Raw genomic sequence first — 22395 nt, 5'->3', positions numbered from 1 at the left:
TAAACATGAACAGTTATTATATATCAATTATAAATCTTAAAATTAATGAAAAAAATTTTAATGGGTGGGAAAGGGATGTCTTTGTGCCTGGGCCATGGGTATGTGATCACCTGGGGTTGGTGACCACAATACCTCAAAGGCAAGAGCTGGATGCCCCCGTTGAGCCAGCATCCGGGAACTTGAGCCTGAGCCCCACTAACGGTCTTCTCTTTGTCTCTCCAGGCCTGGTCCAGATCCCTGTGAGCATGTACCAGACTGTGGTGACCAGCCTCGCCCAGGGCAACGGACCAGTGCAGGTGGCCATGGCCCCTGTGACCACCAGGATATCAGACAGCGCAGTCACCATGGACGGCCAAGCTGTGGAGGTGGTGACATTGGAACAGTGACATACAGCCATATTATGGCATCGTTTTCTAGTCTACTTCAAAATTTTTTACACGTTTGCAGAGGTGCAATCAAATGGAATTAAGTCTCTCGACTTTGGAAGAAAAGTTTTGTTAACCTTTTTTTTTTTAAAAGGAAGAAAGGCAGCGGATTTTGGAATTGCATTTTTTAAAGCACCACTCTTGATTTTCTGGGATTGGTGGAGTAAGAAACTGCGTTGTCAATTTCACTGTCCCAAAAAAGCCAAATTGTGGCAGGACTTCTTTCTGCGGAAATGTGTGTGTATACTTATGTGTGTGTATGTGTGAGTGTGAATATATGTATATGTGTACATATGGACATACACATTTACATATATATAAAGTATATATATACATATATATATATGTATGAAACTCGCATGGAATTATCTGTATGAAATCAAGGTGAGCTGTGGAAACAATAATTCACCCAGTTTAGTGGGTGGTAGGGTACGTGGCCAGACACAGTCACCCAGTTTTTGTTCATACCAGGGTCATGCGTTGAGCTACTGACAAACTCAGGCGGAGGTGACCATGCCCTTCACCAAAGCTGCCTCCCAGTGGCCACACAGAACTCTCCGTGCTGGACTCGCCTGAGGAAAGAGGCTCCAGCATGGGGTGGGTCAGAGATGTGTTTGCAAGGTCCAGGGGCTGCGTGGTCTGCCAGCTGAGACGCTCCTCGGGCTGGCCCAGGTGCTGACCTTGCCACAGGCAGATGAATGTCTCGAAAGCTCCCGGGCCTCAGCCTCCCATCTCCTCTCCTTCCCAGGAATCCTTCTTGATCTCATGACTATTAAAATGTTGCTCTGGTTTTAAGGTCAGTCCTGAATTGCTCGTATATATGAACTGAAGGTAACAGAAGTATTAGGGGTTTGAGGAGTGCGTGCGTGTAAGTGTGCTTGTATGTGTGCGTGCATGGTAGGGGAGGGGATGGGAAGGGGGTTGGAGGGGTTGGAAGGGAAAGGAAGGAAAGGAAAATCTTCCTAGACCAGGATACACCTGTGGGAGCAATTTTCTCTAGCTGTCTGTAGCTTCACAGAGGAGGCGCTGGAACGAACAGGAAGGGACACCTGGTCTGTGGCCACAGCACCCCGAACGTCCACGATCTTGTGTGATCTTGGAAGCTAAGCTTGGTTGGGCCTGGTCAGTACACGGAAGGGAAGAAGGGACACCTGGCCATAGAAAACGGCTGAGGGTGTTTGCTGTGTTCCTGGATCAGGCCCTGCTTCAGAAGGGACTCCTGGAGGCCCATATTCCTGGATGCAGCTGGAGGCCCAGGCTGGGAGCAGCTTGCCTCTTCGGGGGTGTTGACTGACTGGGTGTTCTTGATAACCGTTAACTCTGTCTTTCGCAGCTGCAAGCCCTGAGTCTCCCGTGGCTGAATTCACCTGACTTTTCGACAGGTCAAATCTCTGCTCCTTGAGTACAGGAACAGCTCCTCCTCCCTCCTCCCAGCTCTCCCCACGTGTGTGATAGTGTATTTAATGTGTTTTTTTAATGCGACATTAAAAGATTCTCCACGTCTTGCTCAACCTTTGAGAGAAGTTTCAGATTCTTGTATTTGCTTGTTTTATATAAAACTATCTAATGTTCTTTATATGTTCTTTTCTGTACGTAATGGGGGGAGGGGAGGGAAATTTACATATAAATAGTCCTAGTTCTACAATGTGTTATTTTTTTAATTATTATTTTTTATCGTCATTGTGAAGTTGTCCAGGGACTTTAAAGTCCATGTTCCTTTGTGGTGAAGTAACCTCCAAATAGTTTGAGAAGTTGCCAAGACGAAGAAAAAAGCAAAACCCCAGTAGCCGAGCATGGATTCTGTGTTGTTTCCCATTCTGTCTTTGACTGCCTCATTCAATAAATAGTTCAAAATGTGGCAACGGGAAGTGGAATTGTTCGTCTCTATAGGAGCACCTGGCTTCTTAGGCAAAAGGAACTCCATCTTGGGGCAGCTTGTTCTACTTTCTAAAACGTAGTCCTCCTTGAGATCAGTGGTCTCCGACCTGTGCCACTCTGACGCTGGGGACCTCCGTAAAGAAGACACTGAAGATTGCCCAGAGCCCCCTGCGAGCCTCATCACCAGACCAGCTGTGTTTCATACATTTCATATATAACTTGTTTTCTTACACTGATGTTCTGGGAGAAAAATCTAATTTAAAAAATCCTAGGCCAGGCGTGGTGGCTCACACCTGTAATCCCAGCACTTCATGAGGCCAAGGTGAGTGGATCACTTAAGGTCAGGAGTTCCAGACCAGCCTGGCCAACATAGTGAAACCTTGTCTCTACTAAAAATACAAAAATTAGCTGGGCATGGTGGCGGGCGCCTGTAATCCCGGCTACTCAGGAGGCTGAGGCAGGAGAATCGCTTGAATCCAGGAGGCAGAGGTTGCAGTGAGCCGAGATTGCACCACTGCACTCCAGCCTGGGCAACAGAGCAAGATTCCATCTCAAAAAAAAAAAAAAAATGAGGGTAAGTGATGGTGCCTCTCCATCTTGGGAATTACTATTAAAGTGAATTGTCTTTCTCCAAGCAGAAGCCTCAAGCCATGAGTTGTCCCCCTGCATCCTCACTCCCTGGTTTCTCACACGGCTTACTCTCTTAATGTGGCATCTGTCATCTCTCCAGCTGTTCCTCCTGCCCCATCCTTAGGACCTTCCTAGACCCCAGTGGCCTGCACCTCTACCCTTGTGCATACCCTAGCCTCAGCCTGGAATGACCTGCTGCCACCCCCACCACCCCTTCCTTTATATTGTTGGGTGTCTTGGCCGCTTTCTTGGTGATCATGATTAGAATGCTTGGATGGGAAGGCCAAGAAGCCTTTTCCTTGATGTCTGATAATGGTTCGGTGAAGCCAACTGCCTACCTTTCCCCCTTCTTCTTGCACACATGGCATACCCTCGCCTATTTTTCACCAGAGAGAATGGACTAGAAAAAGGATTGAATGCAGCCTCATCAACCACACATCCATGCTATTGACTACCATGAACTAGCTGGGTTGTCTAGAATACCTGCTGACCAAGGGCCTCTCCAGAGGCGCCTTCTAGCTGCTGTTTGCCTGGCAAGCCTCAGATGCTGCCTTTGCCACAGGCACGTATTGACAACTGGTTTTGGTGGGGCCGATGGAGACCTTCCCTTCCATTCCTGCCTAAGTCACCCAACAGGAGCTGCTAACTCCACTGTCTGCAGGGACCAGGGAGGTCAAATCAATAAGGGAAGCCGAGGCAATTCCCGTGTGAGAGGAGGGAGTGATGGGGACAGGCAGAGTGGACAGCATCTATCTAAATGGGGCAGCCTGTCCTAGGTGCTGAAGATGGACCCTAATGCCCCATCTTCAAAATTGTCCAGAGAATCTGGGGAATCCAGATTTTTGTATGAAATGTGATTGCAACAAATAATTTACATACTCTGCAGGCAAAATAAAACACATCTGTAGACCAGACCTGACCTGAGGGTCAGCTGCATTTAACTCCGTGAATGCCTGTCATGTGCCAGGTGAATGAAGCGTGGTAGTGGCCTGTGAGACACAAGGAGAGAGGAGGAGACCTCTACATAAACCAAGCACTGCAGTCCAAGGTGATGAGGCACCATCTGGACACAGCACTAGTGCAGAATGAGCTCTGTTACCACGTTTGAGCCCCTCAAAGGTCCTCTGTTAAGCAGTTTATCATCTAGGCTCCACACAAGGATCTGGTGCTCACAGAAACCAGGAGACTGGTCTAAGATTACTGGCTTTAAGTCTTGCATCTGAGAAGGCCCACTGGTGACACAGGTGACTACTGGCATTATGCGAACTTGAACAAATTAGCTGAGGAGAATCGGTAGGGCAGAGCAGAGGAGGGGTTCCTTGCCCTGGGCCTCACTCAGGCCCAAGCAAGGCTCTCTCCCACTCTCAGTAATGCCTCCGAAGCTTGAGCTCTGGGCATGGCAGAGTCGTACCAGGTTCATGGTATTTCCTTTTGGTGTCAGCACCAAAACTCATCAGGGAGGAAACTGAAGCTTAATTATTTGGAGCAGAAGCAACGTGGGGTGAGGGAGTAGAGCCCGTGTTTTCCCTCTCTCTCCACCTCAGTGGGCTGGCAGCACCTAGGTCATCACAACTGGGGCTTCAGATGCCCCATCCCTGCACTCCCACCCGGTCTCTGCTGTTTACTCCCGGAGGCAGCTCTTGGAGATCACTACGGATGCTGGCGGCAGCATGGAGGAAGAGGTACAATAGAGAGGAGAGGCGGGGCTCCGGGACTGGGCTCCGACTGAAATCGCTTTCAGCGTGGGTTTCCTCTTAGTCCCCAAGCCCCTCTGAATTTGAATTTCTCCCTCCTGAAAACCACGGGGCTGCTACCAAACATTTGTTGAGTATTGGTGGCCTGGAGTGTATAGCGGGGAAAGGAGGAAGAAGGGATAACAGTCATCTGCAGAGGGGAGCCAAGGTCCCCTGAGAACCTAGAGCCTCCTTGGGAGGCAGGAATAGGCCTGGGCCCTGAGCCCTGTCCAGGGCTCAAGCTTTGCGAGCTTGCTTCTGAGAACTATGGTCTGTCTACACAGTGCATGGTAGCAGTGATAACAGTGAACACTTAGCCCTTACAATATGCCTTGTACTGTATTAAAAGATTTACCTATATATTAACTTATTTAACCTTCACAAAATACTATTATCCCCGTTTTATAGATGAGCAAACTGAAATTCAGAGAGGTTAAGTTAAACAACTGAGCCCAGTTCACACTGCTGGTAAGAGGCAGACAAAGATACAAACTTGGGCGGGCAGGCTGGCTGGTGCCAGAATCTGCCTAGAAAAACATGACTTGATGATATGCTTTTTTTTTTTTTTTTGAGATGGAGCCTCATTACTCTGTCACCCAGGCTGGAGTGCAGTGGCATGATCTCAGCTCACTGCAACCTCTGCCTCCCGAGTTCAAGCAATTCTCCTGCTTCAGCCTCCTTAGTAGCTAGGATTACAGGCGCCCACCACACCCAGCTAATTTTTTTGTATTTATAATAGAGATGGGGTTTCACCCTGTTGGCCAGGCTGGTCTTGAACTCCTGATCTCAAGTGATCCACCCGCCTCGGCCTCCCAAAGTGCTGGGATTACAGGCGTGAGCCACTGCACCCGTCCCCGATGAAACACTTTTCTTGTGACCTGGAATGGATGAAAGTGGAGGGTATAAGAGCATTCAGTTATTTTTTAAGTAGCTTAATTAATATTTGGGAAGTTCCCCCAAAATTTAATGCACTTGGCAAATAAAATTGTTAGTGAAATTTAAGTTTACTGGGTCTCAACTGAAACTTCTGAATTTATCTACCCTTTAAGAAACTTAATACACTTTAGGAGGCCAAGGCAGGTGGATCGCTTGAATCCAGAAGTTTGAGACCAGCCTGGGCAACATGGTGAAACCCCATCTCTACAAAAAATATAAAAATCAGCCTGATTTGGTGGTCCCAGCTACTCAGGAGGCTGAGGTGGGAGGTTCACTGGCCCCTAAGAGGTTGAGACTGCCATGATCATGCCACTGCACTCCAGCCTGGGTTACAGGGCAAGACTCTGTCTCCAAAAAATAGTAAGTTACCGCTATCAATTACTAAATGGCTACTAGCATTTTACTGTGCACAACACCTTACACCCTTATTTCTAATCCTCTTCACAAGCCGATAAGGAGAGACTCCATTTTATGGGGGTGGAAACTGAGACTCGGCATCATCCCCAAGAACTAAAACTGGAGGGCTGGAATCAAGTCCTGATGTGTGTGTCTGTTCCAGCTCTGCTCTCTGTGCCAATCACTCAGACGACAAAACTACACATCAGGATTATAAAGTAACTCCACGTGTGTCCTGAGCTTGCTAGACCTGGAACAGCCTCCCATGGCTGGGCCTTTTTACCACACACACACAACGCGCGCTTACATGCAGCAGGGCCTCAACACATCTCATAGGATGAGTGAACCTAGTTTTCCAGTGGTTGTTTAATCAGAAAATTCAGAGAACCCAAAACATCTATTCCTACACATTTTCATTGCTCAAAAAAGTCTGGCCAGCACAGTGGCTCACACCTGTAATCCCAGGACTTTGGGAGACCAGGGCAGGAGGATAGCTTTAGGGCCAGGAGTTCAAGACCAGCCTGGGTGACACAGTGACACTAGTCTCTACAAAAAAAAAAAAAAATATATATATATATATATATTATTTATATATATATATATTTCTGCAAAAATCCAATGTTAAATAATTTTATGTAAAAATAACATTGATTCTATTCTTAAGAAAAATCTGGTTATGTGATACCCTGCCAGGGGTGAAGGATAGTGAAATGTTGATGCTGAACATATTCTTGGTCACTAACAGTTGCATCGCGTTGTCTTCTTTAAAGACCCCAGGGCCCAATGAAAGTGGGAGAACTCAAAAACCCCTGGGTGATCAGGAAACCAAGCCAAAGCTTGGCCCTCCCATAATGGACTTCAATCTGCAAGGAAGTTAGTCACTCAACATTTGGGCTATGAAAGTTGAAACCCCGGGCCACATGGCTGGCTCATCCCCCAAATGCACTCTGCTCCCTTTCCTACTCAGCAACTCCTGCCCGGGTATACCATCCGGATTCGCAAAACCTGAAATTTTAAATTTAGAATTTAGGTATTTTCTTTACCAGGGCTATTTTTATACAGAGCAAGAGCAACGTTTACACCAAATAAATTAATGTATAATTCTGGTATTTACCAAAATAGTTGCAGAAAACAACCATGAAAATAGACCCTTTTTTTTTTTTTTCTTTTCTTTTTTTTTTTTTTTTCTTTTAAAGAAACTAGTGTTTTTTAAGTTAGCCAAAGATCGGGGTAACTCATCGCATAATAGGACTCTCTACCCTGGGCCTCTGGGTACTCATCTGTCCAAAACAGCGGTCAAACGACAAGGACGATGAACACTTCGCGGGCCCGGCTGAGGTCCTTGGGTGCAGGGCGTTCGCGCGGGGCTGCGGGGCACGGCCGAGCTGAGAGTCCCTGGCCCGTGGTCTTCCCGTCCATGCCGACGCCCGCTCCTCCCGCAGGAGTCAGCCAATGCGGGCCACTGGGACTCTGCCCTGTCCTCCAGCCCAGCCTGAAGGCCTCCATGCAGGGAAGCGCCTGGGGCCTGCCGGGGCTCAACACCTGCCCGACGTGAGCTCGGAAGCCCGCAGTTGGCCGGGGCGAAGACGGGCCCTGGTGCACGCGAGCGCAGCGCGAGGTCTCTCAGAGCCAGCGCGCATCCGGAACTCAGAGCCGCCGTCGGGGAACGCACCCGATTGGCCGGCTGAGACCACGTGTCCCCCTGCAGCCCAATCAGCGATGGCAGGACATCCGGACTGCCTGGTCCAGACAGCAGGCGGGGGCCGCTGTCGGGGAAGCGGGCTGGGAAGTGCGACCTCCGAGTGCCAGTGGCCGCCTTTATGGCCCAGGGTGCTGCAGCCGGGTAATGACGGCGCGGGCATCCTCGGCTTCCCACGGGCCGCACTGCCTGTCTAGGTCTGTGGAGGCCTGCCTTAGTAAATCAGGAGTCATTTGGGTAGCTGTGTGCCGTCCCCGCCTCCCACCATCCCCAGTAGCCTCAAGAATGTTTTTAAATCGTTTTATTGAGATAATTTACATACCATTAAGTCCATCCGTTTAAAGTGTACCATTGAACGATTTTAGTATATTTACAAAGTTGGACAACCATCACCATAATCTAACTTGAAATATTTTCATAATTCCAAAAAGCAGGGTTTTTTAATACATTTCCCTAAAAATAACTTTAAGTAAGTTACATAAAAGATATATTCAATAAGGCCGGGCGCGGTGGCTCACGCCTGTAATCCCAGCACTTTGGGAGGCCGAGGCGGGCAGATCACGAGGTCAGGAGATCGAGACCATCCTGGCTAACACGGTGAAACCCCGTCTCTACTAAAAATACAAAAAAAATTAGCCGGGCGTGGTGGCGGGTGCCTGTATTCCCAGCTATTCGGGAGGCTGAGGCAGGAGAATGGCGCGAACCCGGGAGGCGGAGCTTGCAGTGAGCCGAGATCACGCCACTGCACTCCAGCCTGGGTGACAGCCAGACTCTGTCTCAAAAAAAAAAAAAAAAAAAAAAAAAAAAAGATATATACAATAAAGTTGAAAGCAAATGGAAATGAGGATTCAAAGAGCACCGGAAACAGGTCACATCTGTCAGCCTGGGGTCAACGTCGGTGGTGTGATGAAGGTGCCCATTTAGCTCTGGTCTTGGCTAAGAGGTTCGAATTACTGGAAAGAGAACAAGACACAATTACTCGAAGAAACAAAGCACTAAGTACTCTTTTTTTAAGTTTTTAAGAGAACGCTAAGTTATTTTATATTCCGCATCTTTCACAACATTTTTATAGCCAAAGAAATAGCTTTATTTTCTTAGACCTTAACACCTCAATTTCAATTTTGAAAGTTTTCTGAGAGGGGCCAAACTCATGTGGCATTTCAGTGTTTATTTACAGAGCGTTAAGGAAAGGATGGAGGGGAGACGGGTATGGTGAACTGGCCATCTGAAATGGCTGCTTGAGCAAGGAATGGTGTGCAACTTTTTCCATTTCCTGGGATGGGTGATCAGAGCCACAACTGCAGACAGAGTTATCCCCCATATTGGAACCCCACATTCTCAAGAGAACCGCCAACCAAGGGAGCACAAGGATACAACGGGCCCAGCTACCCCTGGCCACCACCCCAATGGTCCCCACGTTGGGCGGTCTGAGATCTGCAGAGATGGGTGGAGCTATTAAGGTCACCGGTCTGGGGAAAGTGCTTAAGGATTTCTGCCTTCCCTTTCCCATCCTCCCTTCTTGCCAACCCCTCTACCCCACACACACACCCCCACGCCCTGCTTCTGGAGGATCTGGACCATGAGCAGAGAAGGGAAGTGTCTACCAGGCACACCACATTCCCAACACCCAGCTCCTGCCTCCCCTCAGGAAAAGGGCAGCAAATGTACTTGAACTCAAGTTTGAGACTGAAGCTTGAAAGCGATGGGCTGAATGATGGTACATGCTTACAGAGATACAGAATTCACCCAAAATGTCATTAAGGAGCTAGAAGGGGCTGGGCACAGTGGCTGGCGCCTAGCACTTTGGGAGGCCAAGGCAGGCGGATCACTACTCAGGAAGCTGAGGCAGGAGAATCATTTGAACCTGGGAGGCAGAGGTTGTAGTGAGCTGATATCATGCCACTGCACTCCAGCCTGGGCGACAGAGCGAGACTCCATCTCAAAAAACAAAAAAAAAAAAGGAGCTAGAAGGGAAAGTCAACAGAACAAGGTCAAACAAGGTCAAGGCAGTGACCACAGAAAATAAAACCATGTTGTGTCCAGATCCACCAAATCAAGATACCTGATGCCTTTGGTTCCATGAACAGAAGACACCTCAGTTAGTCGGTGACAATGAAAGGTTCCATTTCCACCCAACCCTAAGAGACACAAATCCGTTTTCATAAAAGTATGAGCCCCACCCTGCACCAAGGATATGGGGGATGGGCACCTCTGCCTGAGGCTCACCTCCCCTGACAAGCTCCAGTGGGCGCTGTGCTTCCTCTTCATTGGGAGGCTTGTTCAGGAAATCCAGTTCACTCCATTACTGGAAACAACTCGTCCATCTCCAGGAAAAGTTGAAACTGGCGGTTTTAGCATCTGATGATGGAGCCTTCTCTGCCACTGCAAGGTCTGCTGCCTCCTTTTCCAGCAGGCTTCTCACCCCAGGAAACCCCAGTGAAGCCAGTGCAATGAGAGGCCTCAATCCCTAGAAGGTTGGGGTCATGCCTGGGCCAACACGTGTAGCAGAGCTTGGAGAACCCTCTCTGCAGGACTTGCCCACCTCCCACTACAGGGACTGACTTCAGCTTCTGCTCTTTGAGAAAAGACACATCCACTGTGAATGCAAAACTCTTCGTGTTCAGTTTTCTCATCACAGCATTTATACTTTTTTTTTTTTTTAAGATGAAGTCTCGCTTTATCTCCCAGGCTGGAGTGCAGCATGCGATCTCGGCTCACTCCAAGCTCCACCTCGCGGGTTCCAGCGATTCTTCTGCCTCAGCCTCCTGAGTAGCTGGGAGTGCGGGGACCCGCCACCATGGCCAGCTAATTTTTTTTTTTTTTTTTTTGAGACGGAGTCTCGCTCTGTCGCCCAGGCTGGAGTGCAGTGGCCGGATCTCGGCTCACCGCAAGCTCCGCCTCCCGGGTTTACGCCATTCTCCTGCCTCAGCCTCCCCAGTAGCTGGGACTACAGGCGCCTGCCACCTCGCCTGGCTAGTTTTTTGTTTTTGTTTTTGGTTTTTTTTTTTTGTATTTTTTAATAGAGACGGGGTTTCACCGTGTTAGCCAGGATGGAATTTTTGTATTTTTACTAGAGATGGGGTTTCACCATATTGGCTAGGCTGGTCTCGAACTCCTGACTTTGTGATCCGCCTGCCTCAGCCTCCCAATTATATACATTTTTAAATGCCTAGATTATGGCTGGGAAATTTAGGGAGTTGTGAGAGGCCCCAACTTGGGTGAGGAACCAGCCTCGACATAAACAGGATTGTCATGCTGACAGGGCATCTGATCTGGTCCCCACCTGAGGCTGGCATCCTACCCCAGCACCTTTGCTTGGCCATCTCCAGAGATGGAGGATTCAGACCCGAGGCCCTCAGTGGCACAGGCAGGAAGCTGTGTGTGATGTACAGAACGTGCCTGTCTGCCCCTGCTTCTGCTCTCTTAAGTCACCGAGAACTAGAATTCCTTCAACTACTTGAAAATAGCCTCACATTCCCACCCAAATCTTTCATAGCTAAAATCTCCAGTTTCCATTTTGCTGGAGATGGGTGAGTTGTTTCCAGAAATGGAGTGAACTGGATTTCCTGAGTGGCCCCCAATGAAAACCAAAAATCCTGGGTCTTACGTGTTTTGAAATGTCTTCCAGTGCACAGCAATACAGCGAGTAAGCTGCAGAAAGGCCCTGGGTAGCCAGACCGCCCCGGTCTGGTCCAGCCCACACCACAGCACCGGTGCCCTCCAAACTGAGCCCAGACTGAGGGGCAACGTCAAGGCCTTCACAACCTTCATCTCTCATGATTCTCCTCTGGGAATCTGCTGCCCTAACTTGGCTGCAGCCTGTCCTTCCAGGCACCACGTTTTGCCCCGTATTCCTCCCCCTGCGGCCTGATGCTTCCCCCCTCTCTCTCCACTCAGGCTCAATGTAGGTGCTCCCTCCACTCAGAGCCCATGCACCACCCCAGCCCTGGAGGCCACGCCTTTCCCCAGCCCCAGCACCTCTTCCTGTCTGTACCACACACACCTGCCGCATCCACACTGCCCAGTGGGGCTTGTAACCGTGCCCGGCCCAGCACCCTCGTTGAGCTGTGTGTACCAGGAGGACAGGCCCATCAACACTCGTGCCATGCCTCCTGCAGGAAGCCCGGCCCTTTGCTGTTAGTGTTTAACAAGAATATTGATGGGGGCCAGGCACAGTGGCTCACGCCTGTAACGCCAGCACTTTGGGAGGTCAAGGCGGGAGGATCATTTGAGGCCATGAATTCGAGACCAGCCTGGCCAACATGGCAAAACCCCATTTCTACTAAAAATACAAAACTTAGCCAGGCCTGGTGGCAGGCACCTATAATCCCAGCTACTTGGGAGGCTAAGGCAAGAGAATAGGAGGCTTGAACCCAGGAGGTAGAGTTTGCAGTGAGTCAAGATCATGCCACCACACTCCAGCCTGGGCAACAGAGCAACACTCTGTCTCAAAAAGAAAACGAAAAAGAAAAAAAGATCAGATAAGTTCAGCCCTAACAGCCTGCCTCTTCCCCTGCAGGAATGTTGGACGCCACTAAAAAAAAAATATATATATATATATATATATGGATCTTAATGCAGCCATTTTCTTTCTGCTGGAAAGATGGTCTTTGTGGGAGATTCTCACATGTGGTTTTGATGGTACTTTGCACACACTTACTCTGTGCTCCAAAAGGTGCCCAGGCTCCAGTTGCCTGACCTGGAAGAGCTGCCTTGTGGAGCCATCTGTGCACCCTGGTCAGAGCCAGGCAGCCCTTCCTATGACTTCAGGGGGCCCATGGGCTACCCATGCACGAGCGTCCCTTCCACTGCGGGAACTGAGACTCTGGGGAGCGACCAGACTTTCGGAGGTGCTTGAGGTCAGAGGTTAGGCAGAGTATGGAAGTCAGAATGCATCACCCAGGTCTGTGGAATTCCACTGCCTCTCTGCCACATGCCAGGCAGCATACCAGGCCGAGGCCAGCCCTGGGCATGAAAGTGTGAGTGAGATGCAGCCTGGCCTCAAAGAGCCTCCAGTTGATGGGTGAAGCTGGCCCACTAACATCAACCCTCACCCCTAGCCCTGTAGTTTCGGCACCGGCAGCCTGGGAAGGTGTGCACAGGGCATTTGAGAGATGCTGCCTGACCAGCTTCAAAGGGAGGAGGAGCTGGCAGGGAGGGCAGGCTGCATGAGGAAGATGAAATAATTTCTTCCTGGCGAGCAGGAAGACAGGTGTGGGGGGGAGTGGGAGGGTAGTTTGCATGGCAAGGCTGGGTCATACCAGGCCCCATAAACCAGGTAAGGCGCTTGGGCTTATCCCAAGAGGGTGGGGATACTGTGGTCAGATTAGCTCAGAGGACGGTCAGTGGAGCAGGGCAGGACAGAGACGGGGAGGAGGCAGTGGTGATGGCAGCTGGGACATTCCATTCCGTGGGGGCCATCCCACTGGTCAGTCCTGCCTTCCCACCACCCTGCTTCCAGCTCTGCCACCCCCAGCAACCATGTCTCCTAGGGAAAGGCAGAAGTCTCTGCAGGGGCTAAAGGCACACCAGGGAGGTCAGGGTCCACTGGCCACAGTGCAGCCCCTCCCCTGGCTGTGTGGCACGGGGCCTGCAGCCTCTGGGAGCAGCTGCCAGGGCCCGAGTTCCCTGCTCCACCAGTCACTTTGGCTGAAGACTTCATCGTCCTGATCCTGTTTGCTCATCTGTGCTCTGCCCGTGGTTGTGAGGATTCACTGAAATCAAGAAAATGTAGCACAGTCCATGCTCAAAGATCAGTAGCTTTACTATGACTCAATCTGCCAAAGCCCCCGATTTCTTCTTCAGCGCCCACCCTGCTGAGACCACATAATAATTCTATTCCTGCCAGCATGGAACACCAGCAGCCGCACCAGCCGAATGAGGCTATGTGGGTGGGGGGACGATGATGACGCAGGGCTCCTCCACGCCGGCTTGGACTGTAAAACGCATTCTAATCACTGACCTTTCCTCCATGCTTAGCACTTATCAGTAGCACTTGGGCACCGCGATTACACTGCTGTTGATCACTAGGCTAAACCGTTCAGCCCGCGTCTCCTGGTTTTGTTATTTACAAGCTTAAGAACAGAGAGCAGAGCCATTTCAGGCCCTGGACTCCAGCAGACCCCCACTCACCTTCCTGGCCATGTATCCAAGGTCCTTCTCCCATGGCGCCTGCTGCCTCTGCCATCGTGGACCTGATGGCAGAGTCCAACCCCTCCTTTCATGCTGCACACAGCCGCAAGAGCCACCCTGCCACAACACACATCTGATCACACCCCCTCTGCCTGTGTGGCTCCTATGGTCCGTAGGTTCGGGAACAAATGCAGCCTTAAGATGGCCAGTCTTCCAGCCCGGCATGGACCCCAGGAAATCTGTGTGCTCTCCAACAGGAGTCTCCTCCTCTCCCTGAGGGTCACTCATCTTCCAGGACTCCCCACCCCTCCCCATGTCCCAGCAGGTGCCGTGTGGCCCTGGCTCAGGGCAGCCTTCTTCATGCCCTGCAGAGCCAGCCTATTTACACGGCGTCCATGTGTGCCCACAGCATATAACATGCATGGTGCATCCTGCGGGAGGACAGTTCCCTTCTCTTTCTGTCTCAACAGCTGCGGGCTCAGACCTTCCCTACTCAGCCTGTGTCTTCCCAAAAGAGCGCAGTGAGCTGCATTGAGCTGGTCAAGCCTGGAGCCACCAGACGGACGTCTGCCCGCCCTGCCCCGTCACAGGGTCTGGTGGGTTATGGAACCACACATGACCCTCTGAGGGCAGGTGAGGGGAAAGGAGGGCTGATGGGGGCTGATAGGAGGGGTTTGGGGGATGGGGAGCACCAGAGAAGGAAGGCTGGCAGGCCGAGGGCTGGGGAGCAGGGGGCAGGCCTTCACATTTGCGTTTGCACCATGCACCGCAGGTCAGGTCACACTCACACACACACTTCCACCTGCACCCACACCCTCTCAACCACATGTGCAGCTCCCATACTGGCTCCTGAGCCACCTGCAGGCACAAGAAAGGCTCCAGGGCCGGGCTTCCCCAGCAGTTCTGCCCACCAAGCCCAACTCTCTGGGAACTGCCACTCATTCCAACCCCAGAGCTGGGTCCCATCACCTTGTGGCTGGGCTCAGGGGAGCTCCCACTGCAAACACAGACTCTGGGAAGGTGAGTGGAGGCTTTGTCACAGGCTCTGAGGCATCAGGAGCCCATCCATGAAGCGGAGAGCTGGAGGCACAGAGGTCCAGCCCATGGGCCACCTGCACCCCAGGGGGCCAGTCCTGCATTTACACAAGTGACTTGTACAGTCTCCTCCCGCACATCTCTGGAGGCTCATCCCATCTGGCCCTCCATGGCCTCAGAAGGATGGCCGGATGTCCGTGATGCACGGCGTGCCCTCCCTGCCCTCATCCTTCCAGTCAACAGCCCAGGAAGGAACCACTCTTGGTGACCTGTGGAAGGTTAGGAGACCCTCCCTCAGGGCCCCAGAGCCCACCCTGAACAAGGCCTTCCAGGGGAGGAGGTGAGAAGGTTTACCACCCAGAGGAGCCAGGTCAGAGCCCTGAAACCAAACATCCCCCAGCTCCCTCACTCCCCAATTCAGACTCAAGGGCCATAGCCTGGAGCAGAGCTGGACCCCAGCTCCTCTTGGCAGCACCACCTGAGGGCCAGAGAACAGCTTCCCAGCTGACTTGAGGACCTGTGACCTCAGGGGGATGCAGGGAAACACCGAGTGCCACTTCCAGCTGCACCTGCCCTCTGCCACTACCCAGCAGTCCTGGGACCCGAGTCCCCTCCTTCCTCGTGGAGCAGCAGGTCCAGCACGGCCAGCCTTTCCCTAGGCAGCTGTTCACAGGGTGCCGGCTGAGCCCTCGCCCCGTAGTTGGCAAGTCTAGAACCACCGGATCCCATTACCTCACCAGTGTGAGTTCTACCATTGCCAAAAACAGGGGGAGGCAAGCAGCTGTGGGACCAGGGAGCTGAGGAGGCCTCGGTCTGTGCTGAGGAAGAGACAGACAGTTAGGATGGCCCAGGCAGGGCCAGGGCAGACGCACCCATCCCCACAGCTGTGACAAGGTCCTTCCTGCAGGGTCGCCTTGGTATGGAGGCTAAACCCCACAGTCCCCCTGCCTGCTGGTCCCGGTCCCTCCTCAGCCCCCTCTTCTCCCTTCCCCTCATGTTTGTAACCTGCAGTCCCTGTGAGCAGGCATGGCCAGACACCATCCCTAGGGCAACAACCAGGATCCAACCCAGGCCCCAGCTGTGGTCACCACTCCCAGGGAAACCCGAGGGCACCTCCACTCCCAGCACCTGACTGCAGGGACTCTGGGAACCAGCACAAGCCAGGCCAGAGAGCCCTGCCCCCGGGCACTGGGGAAGAGACGGCTAATGTGGGCTGGGTTTTGCTATTTACTAAGCCCATGTGACTGCCCCATTTAATCCCGGGAGATGCTCCCAAGCCATTCCCCAGAGCCTAAAGCTTACAGGCTGCCCACCCCAAAGGGAGAGAGGGGAGGTGCTGCACAAAACATTCCTCCTCCCTATCAAGTCCAAGGGAGGAAGAGCATTCCATTGCCAAGGCCTCTTCTCTAAAAGCAGTGGACAAACAGTGGGGCTGGGACCTTCTACCCAGGAATGGGCCAAGCTAAAACCAACCAAATACCTCCCCATCCAGAGGGCATTCTCCTGACCACAGAACCCACTGCACACAGCCAGCTGCCCATGCACACCCAGACCCTTTGAGGGCTGGCTGCGATCTGATTCTCGGAGTGGCATTTCCCCAGACCACCAGTCGCTTACCCAAGGACAGCACACTTCTGTGTTCCCACTTCCCCTGATGAGGCCAGGTCCTTTCCCAATGGGTGTTGAAGCCCCCTGAAGGCATCTCAAGTCTTTAGTAAGGGTGCAGGCTGCCTGCCCCCACCCTGCACCCCCATGCCTCCCCTGCAACCTGGAAGGAACTCTTTGCCCTCAAGCCTCCTGGGCAGTATGAGCCCACCATAAGCAGGCTCATTCCCAAACAAGCCCCAGCTCGGGGAGCAGCTGACTTGGCAGTACCACTGAGATGCCGCCACCGCCCCTTGCATCCTCCCTGCCCTTTAGGGTGGAGTGAGATGGGATGATGGCTTAAGATGCAAACAGATGGCTGGGCGCGGTGGCTCACGCCTGTAATCCCAGCACTTTGGGAGGCCGGGGCGGGTGGATCACGAGGTCAGGAGATCGAGACCATCCTGGTTAACACGGTGAAACCCCGTCTCTACTAAAAATACAAAAAATTAGCCGGGCGTGTGGTGGGCGCCTGTAATCCCAGCTGCTTCAGAGGCTGAGGCAGGAGAATGGCGTGAACCCAGGAGGCGGAGCTTGCAGTGAGCCGAGATTGTGCCACTGCACTCCAGCCCGGGCAACAGAGCAAGACTCTGTCTCAAAAAAAAAAAAAGATGCAAACAGATTCAGGTCATCCCCAGGGCCAAGTCCAGGACCTCAGTGGCACCCAACCGACCGGCAGCCTAGACTTGGGTGTTGGGGAAGACACCTCTGCCCCAAAAGGAGAGGCCTGGTGGGGAAGGTTTGGCCTCTGAGCAGAGGCACAACCCTGGAAGCCTCTGAGGGTGGGCAGGCCTGCTTTGGGACATCAGCAACACTGGACTCTCTTGATCTCATGGAGCCCCAAGCCTGGGACTTGGTGAGGAGGCCACTCCCACCCTCCTCCAGTGTTGTGTGTGGGGGGTCCTGTCCTCCTCCCCACCCAGCTGTGGCCGCACCAGTCGGGCTCCATCGGCAGCCTGGGGCTGCGGGCGATCAATGGGGTCGGATCACATTTCGACCCGCCTGAGGCCAGGCAGAGACTGGGATAATGGCCTGGATTGAATAAGCAAATGGAGTGGTGGGGGAGGACTGGGAGTCTGGAAAACCCACTCACATAGCCTTCCAGGGAGCCGCCCCTCCTGTGGCTCCACACACTCAGACCAAGCAAGATGCCCGACATGGGGGACGCCCTAAACCCGGGCACCTGGGAGCCGATGCTTTTGACAAACAGAAAAACAAAGCAAAAAGTGCTTCTCAGGGACCCTCTCACTCCAGAAGAAAGGCTTTCGCTGCAGCAGGACAGCGTTCCTGACTGACACTGGACACCATTGGACAGATCATGGACAGAACCTTTTGCCAATCTCACAGACCTTCTGGAAACCACACAAGGGAGGCTCCAGGACCTGTTCTGCAGGGTGGGGAGGTGAAGAGGGGCCCTCTCCTATCCTAAGTGCCCCCAGCATCGGTGGTGGGAAATTGCATCTTTGGGGAGGAGGGCCAGCTGCAGTGTCCCCCACTCTCTGGGATAGTCACTGTTGTGGGGGAACTCACCACCCAGGCCTGGCCCGGATCTAGGTAAATTAGGAGAACTAGAAATTAGTTTTGGCTGAGATCCTCCTGGAGCAGGGCCCCAGAGCAGCCGGGCCTGACGCCTGGCGGAGGCACGCCCCCACACCAGTGCCTGCACTCCGGGCTCAGCAAAGGCGCCCACCTGGGCAGGTGTGAGGGGGTAGAGCCCAACTGCAGACCACCCAGGGGCTGAGGGCAGCTTCTGTCATCCGGCCTTCCCTGCTAGGCAGGAAGGAGCAGAACCCTGGCCAGACACTTCAGAGGCTCCAGGGACAAGCTCTAGCACCGGTCACTGCCAGGGGCCTTCCAACCCCACTTGCTGGGTCTCTGTGCCCACCCCACCTCCAGGGCTCATTCTCACTCAGGCCAGGAACTCCCTTCTTTCCTATCCCATGGGACCTGTAGCGGGGCGCCCTAAGGAAGGACCCGGGGTGGAGAGCTGGAGCAGAGACAGGGTGGGGCACGGGTCAGCCAGGTTCTGAGGGGCAGAGGGAGAGCTAGGACCATCAGAAGGGAGACCCAGCTAGAGGGACACCTCACCAGGGCAGAAGTCCCCTTCTATCCTGAAATAAACAAGCACCTCCTTTTTTCTGCAGGGGCTTGGAGAGCTTCTACAGAGAAACACAGGGACCACACCCCAGAGGGAATTTATTGGGGGCTCCTCCCTGTTTGGTGATAGCAAACTGGCAAGAAAAAAAAATGGCCCAACCCACCCAAGGCAGTCCCCAGGGCACCCAGGCAGGCAGCATTGGTCGCCATGTTCCTGCTGCTCAGTCAGTTGGACCCGTCATCCTCCAGCTGCCAGCTTCAACCGCACACATCCCCCACCCTGGCACTCCCGGCTCAGACACCTAAAATGACTCTCACTGATCTGGGCTAAGTCCGCCAGCCCTTGCCTGAGGTTCCCTGGGGAGAAGCAGCCCCATCAGGGGCTGGCCCAGTGACCTAGGGAAGGACAGCTCCCAGCTGGTCAGTATCCCAAGTCGGCCACTGGCGTCCTGCTTGATAGCTGACCACCAGGTTTTACATGGGGCGAGCCTGGCTGGCCAGGCTCTCCCCAGCTTTGACAGACTAGGTCCAGGCCTCCCAGCCTCAGTCTCTGCCATCTGGGGCATTCTTGGGAGCCCAGGCCTGTAGATTCAGAGCTGAGACAATTCCAGGCCCTGGGGGCCTCCATGGAAGGTGTGGCTGGTGGCAGAAGAGCCACAGGGACCCAGCTCTACCACTCACCAACCTCTTCAGCCTCTCCTCTCAGAGCCTCAGGTTCCCCATATATGAGATAACTATTTTAAAAATTACAAGCCCCACAGGGCTGAGGTGGGAACTGTTGGGATTACATATGTAATGTCACCTGACACCCAGATGGACAGCATAGGCCAGTTAGTCATAGCCCAGATCCAGGGACCCAGGAAACTACATTACCAGGGTGTGGTGTGTGAAAGGGAACATTGGCCTCTGCTTCAGAACCTTCCAGGGGCAGATCTGAAACATGCCCTCCGACTCCCAGCCCCACTAAGTGTCCTCCTCCTCTTGGAGCTGTTCAGAGATGACCCACTCCACAGCAGGCTCCAGCTCCAGGGATGGTAGCCCCCTCGGAAACACCCAGGCTGACCTCAAGGGCACCCCACCTGCCTGGAGCTGCCCCCCTTCAGAACCTGTAGCAGAAGGCCAGGCCCTGTGCTGCCAGCCCAGGTCTCACCCGAAGTGTGCGCTGTGAGCCTGGCTGGGCCTTTCCAACCCACAGCACCATTCAGGATGGCCCTACAGATGGTTTCAGACTCCCCCACCTCTGCCCTGGGCGGCCCCATCTGCTGGTCCAGCTCAGGTTGCTGGGCTCCCAGCTCCACTGTGGCCCCAGGCAGTGTAAGGTGATCTGGCTGCCCACCAGCGCTGGGCCCTCACACAGCAGCTGAGCCAGATGGGCTGGGGAGGCGGTGAGGAGGCCTTGAGGAGGAGCAGGCTGGGGCCCCGACACAAGGATGCAGGGGAGGCGGACGCAGCTGCAGGTCCTGCTTTTCCCATATTGGCACTGCACATGATTGCTCAGAGCGGAGAGACACAAGCAAAAATGTGCTAGTGCCAAAATCGGCCAAGCAGATGGCACTGGTGTGGGCTCTCTGGGGAGACACTGGACGAGGGGCCTGCACCCTTGGAAGCAGCCTGTTTCTGACATCCAGGAGCACTCAAGGCAGAAGTAGGTAAGGTGCTCCAGAGGCCCTCGTGGATCTGTCTCTGCTCTGTTTATGGCCCTTCGGTAATTCACTGACCGAGACTGTTCACAGTGAATTCTACCAGTGCCATACACAGAACAGGAGTCACGTTCTGCGGCCTGCTGACCCTGTGGAGAGACCAGTGGCCCACGATGCCCGTTCCCTGCTCCCAGCCTGCCCACCCCCTTGGGGGCTCCCCAGCAGGCCCTCAGCAGCAGCTGCTACGGTCTCCACCCCCCACCCCACCCACCTCTTCACAAGCTCCACATGCCCCATCAGCCCAAGATGACCTTCAAGGACACAGGGACAGTAGGGGAGAGGGACTGACCTTCTGGCCTTGCAGAGGGTAGAGGGAGAAGACCACACCAAGGTGTCTCCTGTCTCCATCTGAAGGCCCACATCCCTCCACATCATCCAGCCTACCCCTCCAGGCTGGGAGGGAGTGGGTCAGGACCATCCATCTCCTTGCCAGAGTAACTCTGGCTCCGAGAGGCAGGCGGCTGGCCAGAGCCTCCTCTCTACCCAACCTGCCCGGGGGCAGTGACCAGCAGGACATCCAAGATGCCTCTGGTAGCCTCTGAGCCCAGACACCAGCAGCCCAGGCTCCTAGGAGCTTTGGTCTCCATTATCCCCCACCCCCCAGCCTGCCCTGTGGCAGAAACAGAGCCCTGGGGAACAAACCAAATCTGCTTCTCACCCCAACTCCCGTCCCAAACCAGACCAGACTGGGCCAGACCGTGAACCGCCCAGGCTGCGCATCTCTGCTGCTGGCCTAGGATTAAGGTAGGAAAAGGCCAGGAAAGGAGAGCAGAAGGGAAGTTCTGCAGCCACAGAGGTGGCTCAGAGGGAGCCGGAGGCACGGATGCACTCTAGCAAGGGAGTGGCTCCTGGCTGGCTCTGGAGTGACTGCGGAGGAAAGTGGAGGCTCAGGAGCAAGGGAGGGGCTGGGAAGGTTGCATCAGTGGTTGCCAGAGCAGCTGCCTAGAGAGAAGTCGCTGTGGAGGCCCTGCCTCTGGTGCCACAGGCCCTGGGGAAGGACGAGAAGAAGGGAGAGGGTGGGAGGGAGGGTCTCTCGGGAGCTAGTACCCAGGGGAGGCAGGCTAGGGCCTCCGCAGAGTGGTCACTAGAATCTCAGCCTACTCCAGGTCAGCTGTTGCCCAGAAGGCAGGGTGGCTAGAAAACATCCTGGAAGGGTCAGAGCAAGTGCCCTGGCTCAGAAACTATGCAGCCCTCTTGGCGTTGCTACCCTCAGGAACCACCTCCTGCAGAACTCAGAGCTCTATCTGGGTACCTTGGCCAAAGCCATCCGCTCTCCTCTAGACACTGCTTAATGCCCCACCCTTCCTGTTCCCAAGGACTCTTTGTCCTGTTTCCACACACCCCCACTACAGGGCTCTGCTCTTCTAGCCGGTCCATCTCCCCAGAGGACAATACAGCTTGATGAGGTGGTGATCTCAGGAAGTCACTCCTCAGCCTTCTGCCTCAGTCTCCCCTACTACAGTTTTCTGAACTCTATAAGGAAGACAGACCAGACTTCCCAGCCTTGGGGTGGGGAGGGGAAGGGGTGATGGCAGGGGGTTACCAAAGGGTATGGGGTGGGTAGTTATCAACATTGCTTAGGGTGTAGCCATAAGCATCACCCAAGGAAGCCTGTTGAAATGTAGATTCTTGAGCCTACCTGGAAATCTGCATTTTAATAGCATCCTCACAGCTCAGCATGGGGTGGGGGTAGGAAGGGTCTACTTTGAGAAATCTTTCCCAAGAAGTCTCACCCCAGGATAATTAAACAGAATGCAGAATTCTTCTTTCTTCTGGCTCACACCTGTAATCCCAGGGCACTTTGGGAGATGGGTTGATCGCCTGAGGTTGGAAGTTTGAGACCAGCCTGGCTAGCATGATGAAACCCCATCTCTACTAAAAATACAAAAATTAGCCAGGTGTGGTGGCAAGTGCCGGAAGCTGAGGCAGGAGAATCGCTTGAACCCGGAGGCGGAGGTTGCAGTGAGCCCAGGTTGCGCCATTGCAATCCAGCCTGGGCAACAACAGAGCGAGATTCTGTCTCAAAAAAAAAAAAAAAAGAATTCTTCATTCTTCTTTTGGGGGCAGCCAGGGATGGAGAGAGGCAGGTG

The 22395-nt window shown here is 53.4% G+C and overlaps 1 protein-coding gene across 9 annotated transcripts in view; it reads left to right on the top strand.

Annotated features, from left to right (window-relative positions):
- The window catches only part of LOC105471403 (nuclear respiratory factor 1), a 149643-nt gene extending 147364 nt beyond the window's left edge, over positions 1-2279 (top strand). For all 9 annotated transcript variants that reach the window (XM_011723890.2, XM_024789577.2, XM_071094513.1 and 6 more), the window contains one exon: positions 223-2279. In XM_011723890.2, the coding sequence (XP_011722192.1) occupies positions 223-386 (164 nt within the window). In that variant the 3' untranslated portion in view covers positions 387-2279. The remainder of the gene's footprint in view (positions 1-222) is intronic.
- Positions 2280-22395: the final 20116 nt, after the last annotated feature.

The sequence above is a fragment of the Macaca nemestrina genome, chromosome 4 (assembly GCF_043159975.1).
Source record: "Macaca nemestrina isolate mMacNem1 chromosome 4, mMacNem.hap1, whole genome shotgun sequence".
Taxonomy (NCBI): Eukaryota; Metazoa; Chordata; class Mammalia; order Primates; family Cercopithecidae; genus Macaca; species Macaca nemestrina.
This window is presented reverse-complemented; position numbering and strand designations above follow the sequence as displayed.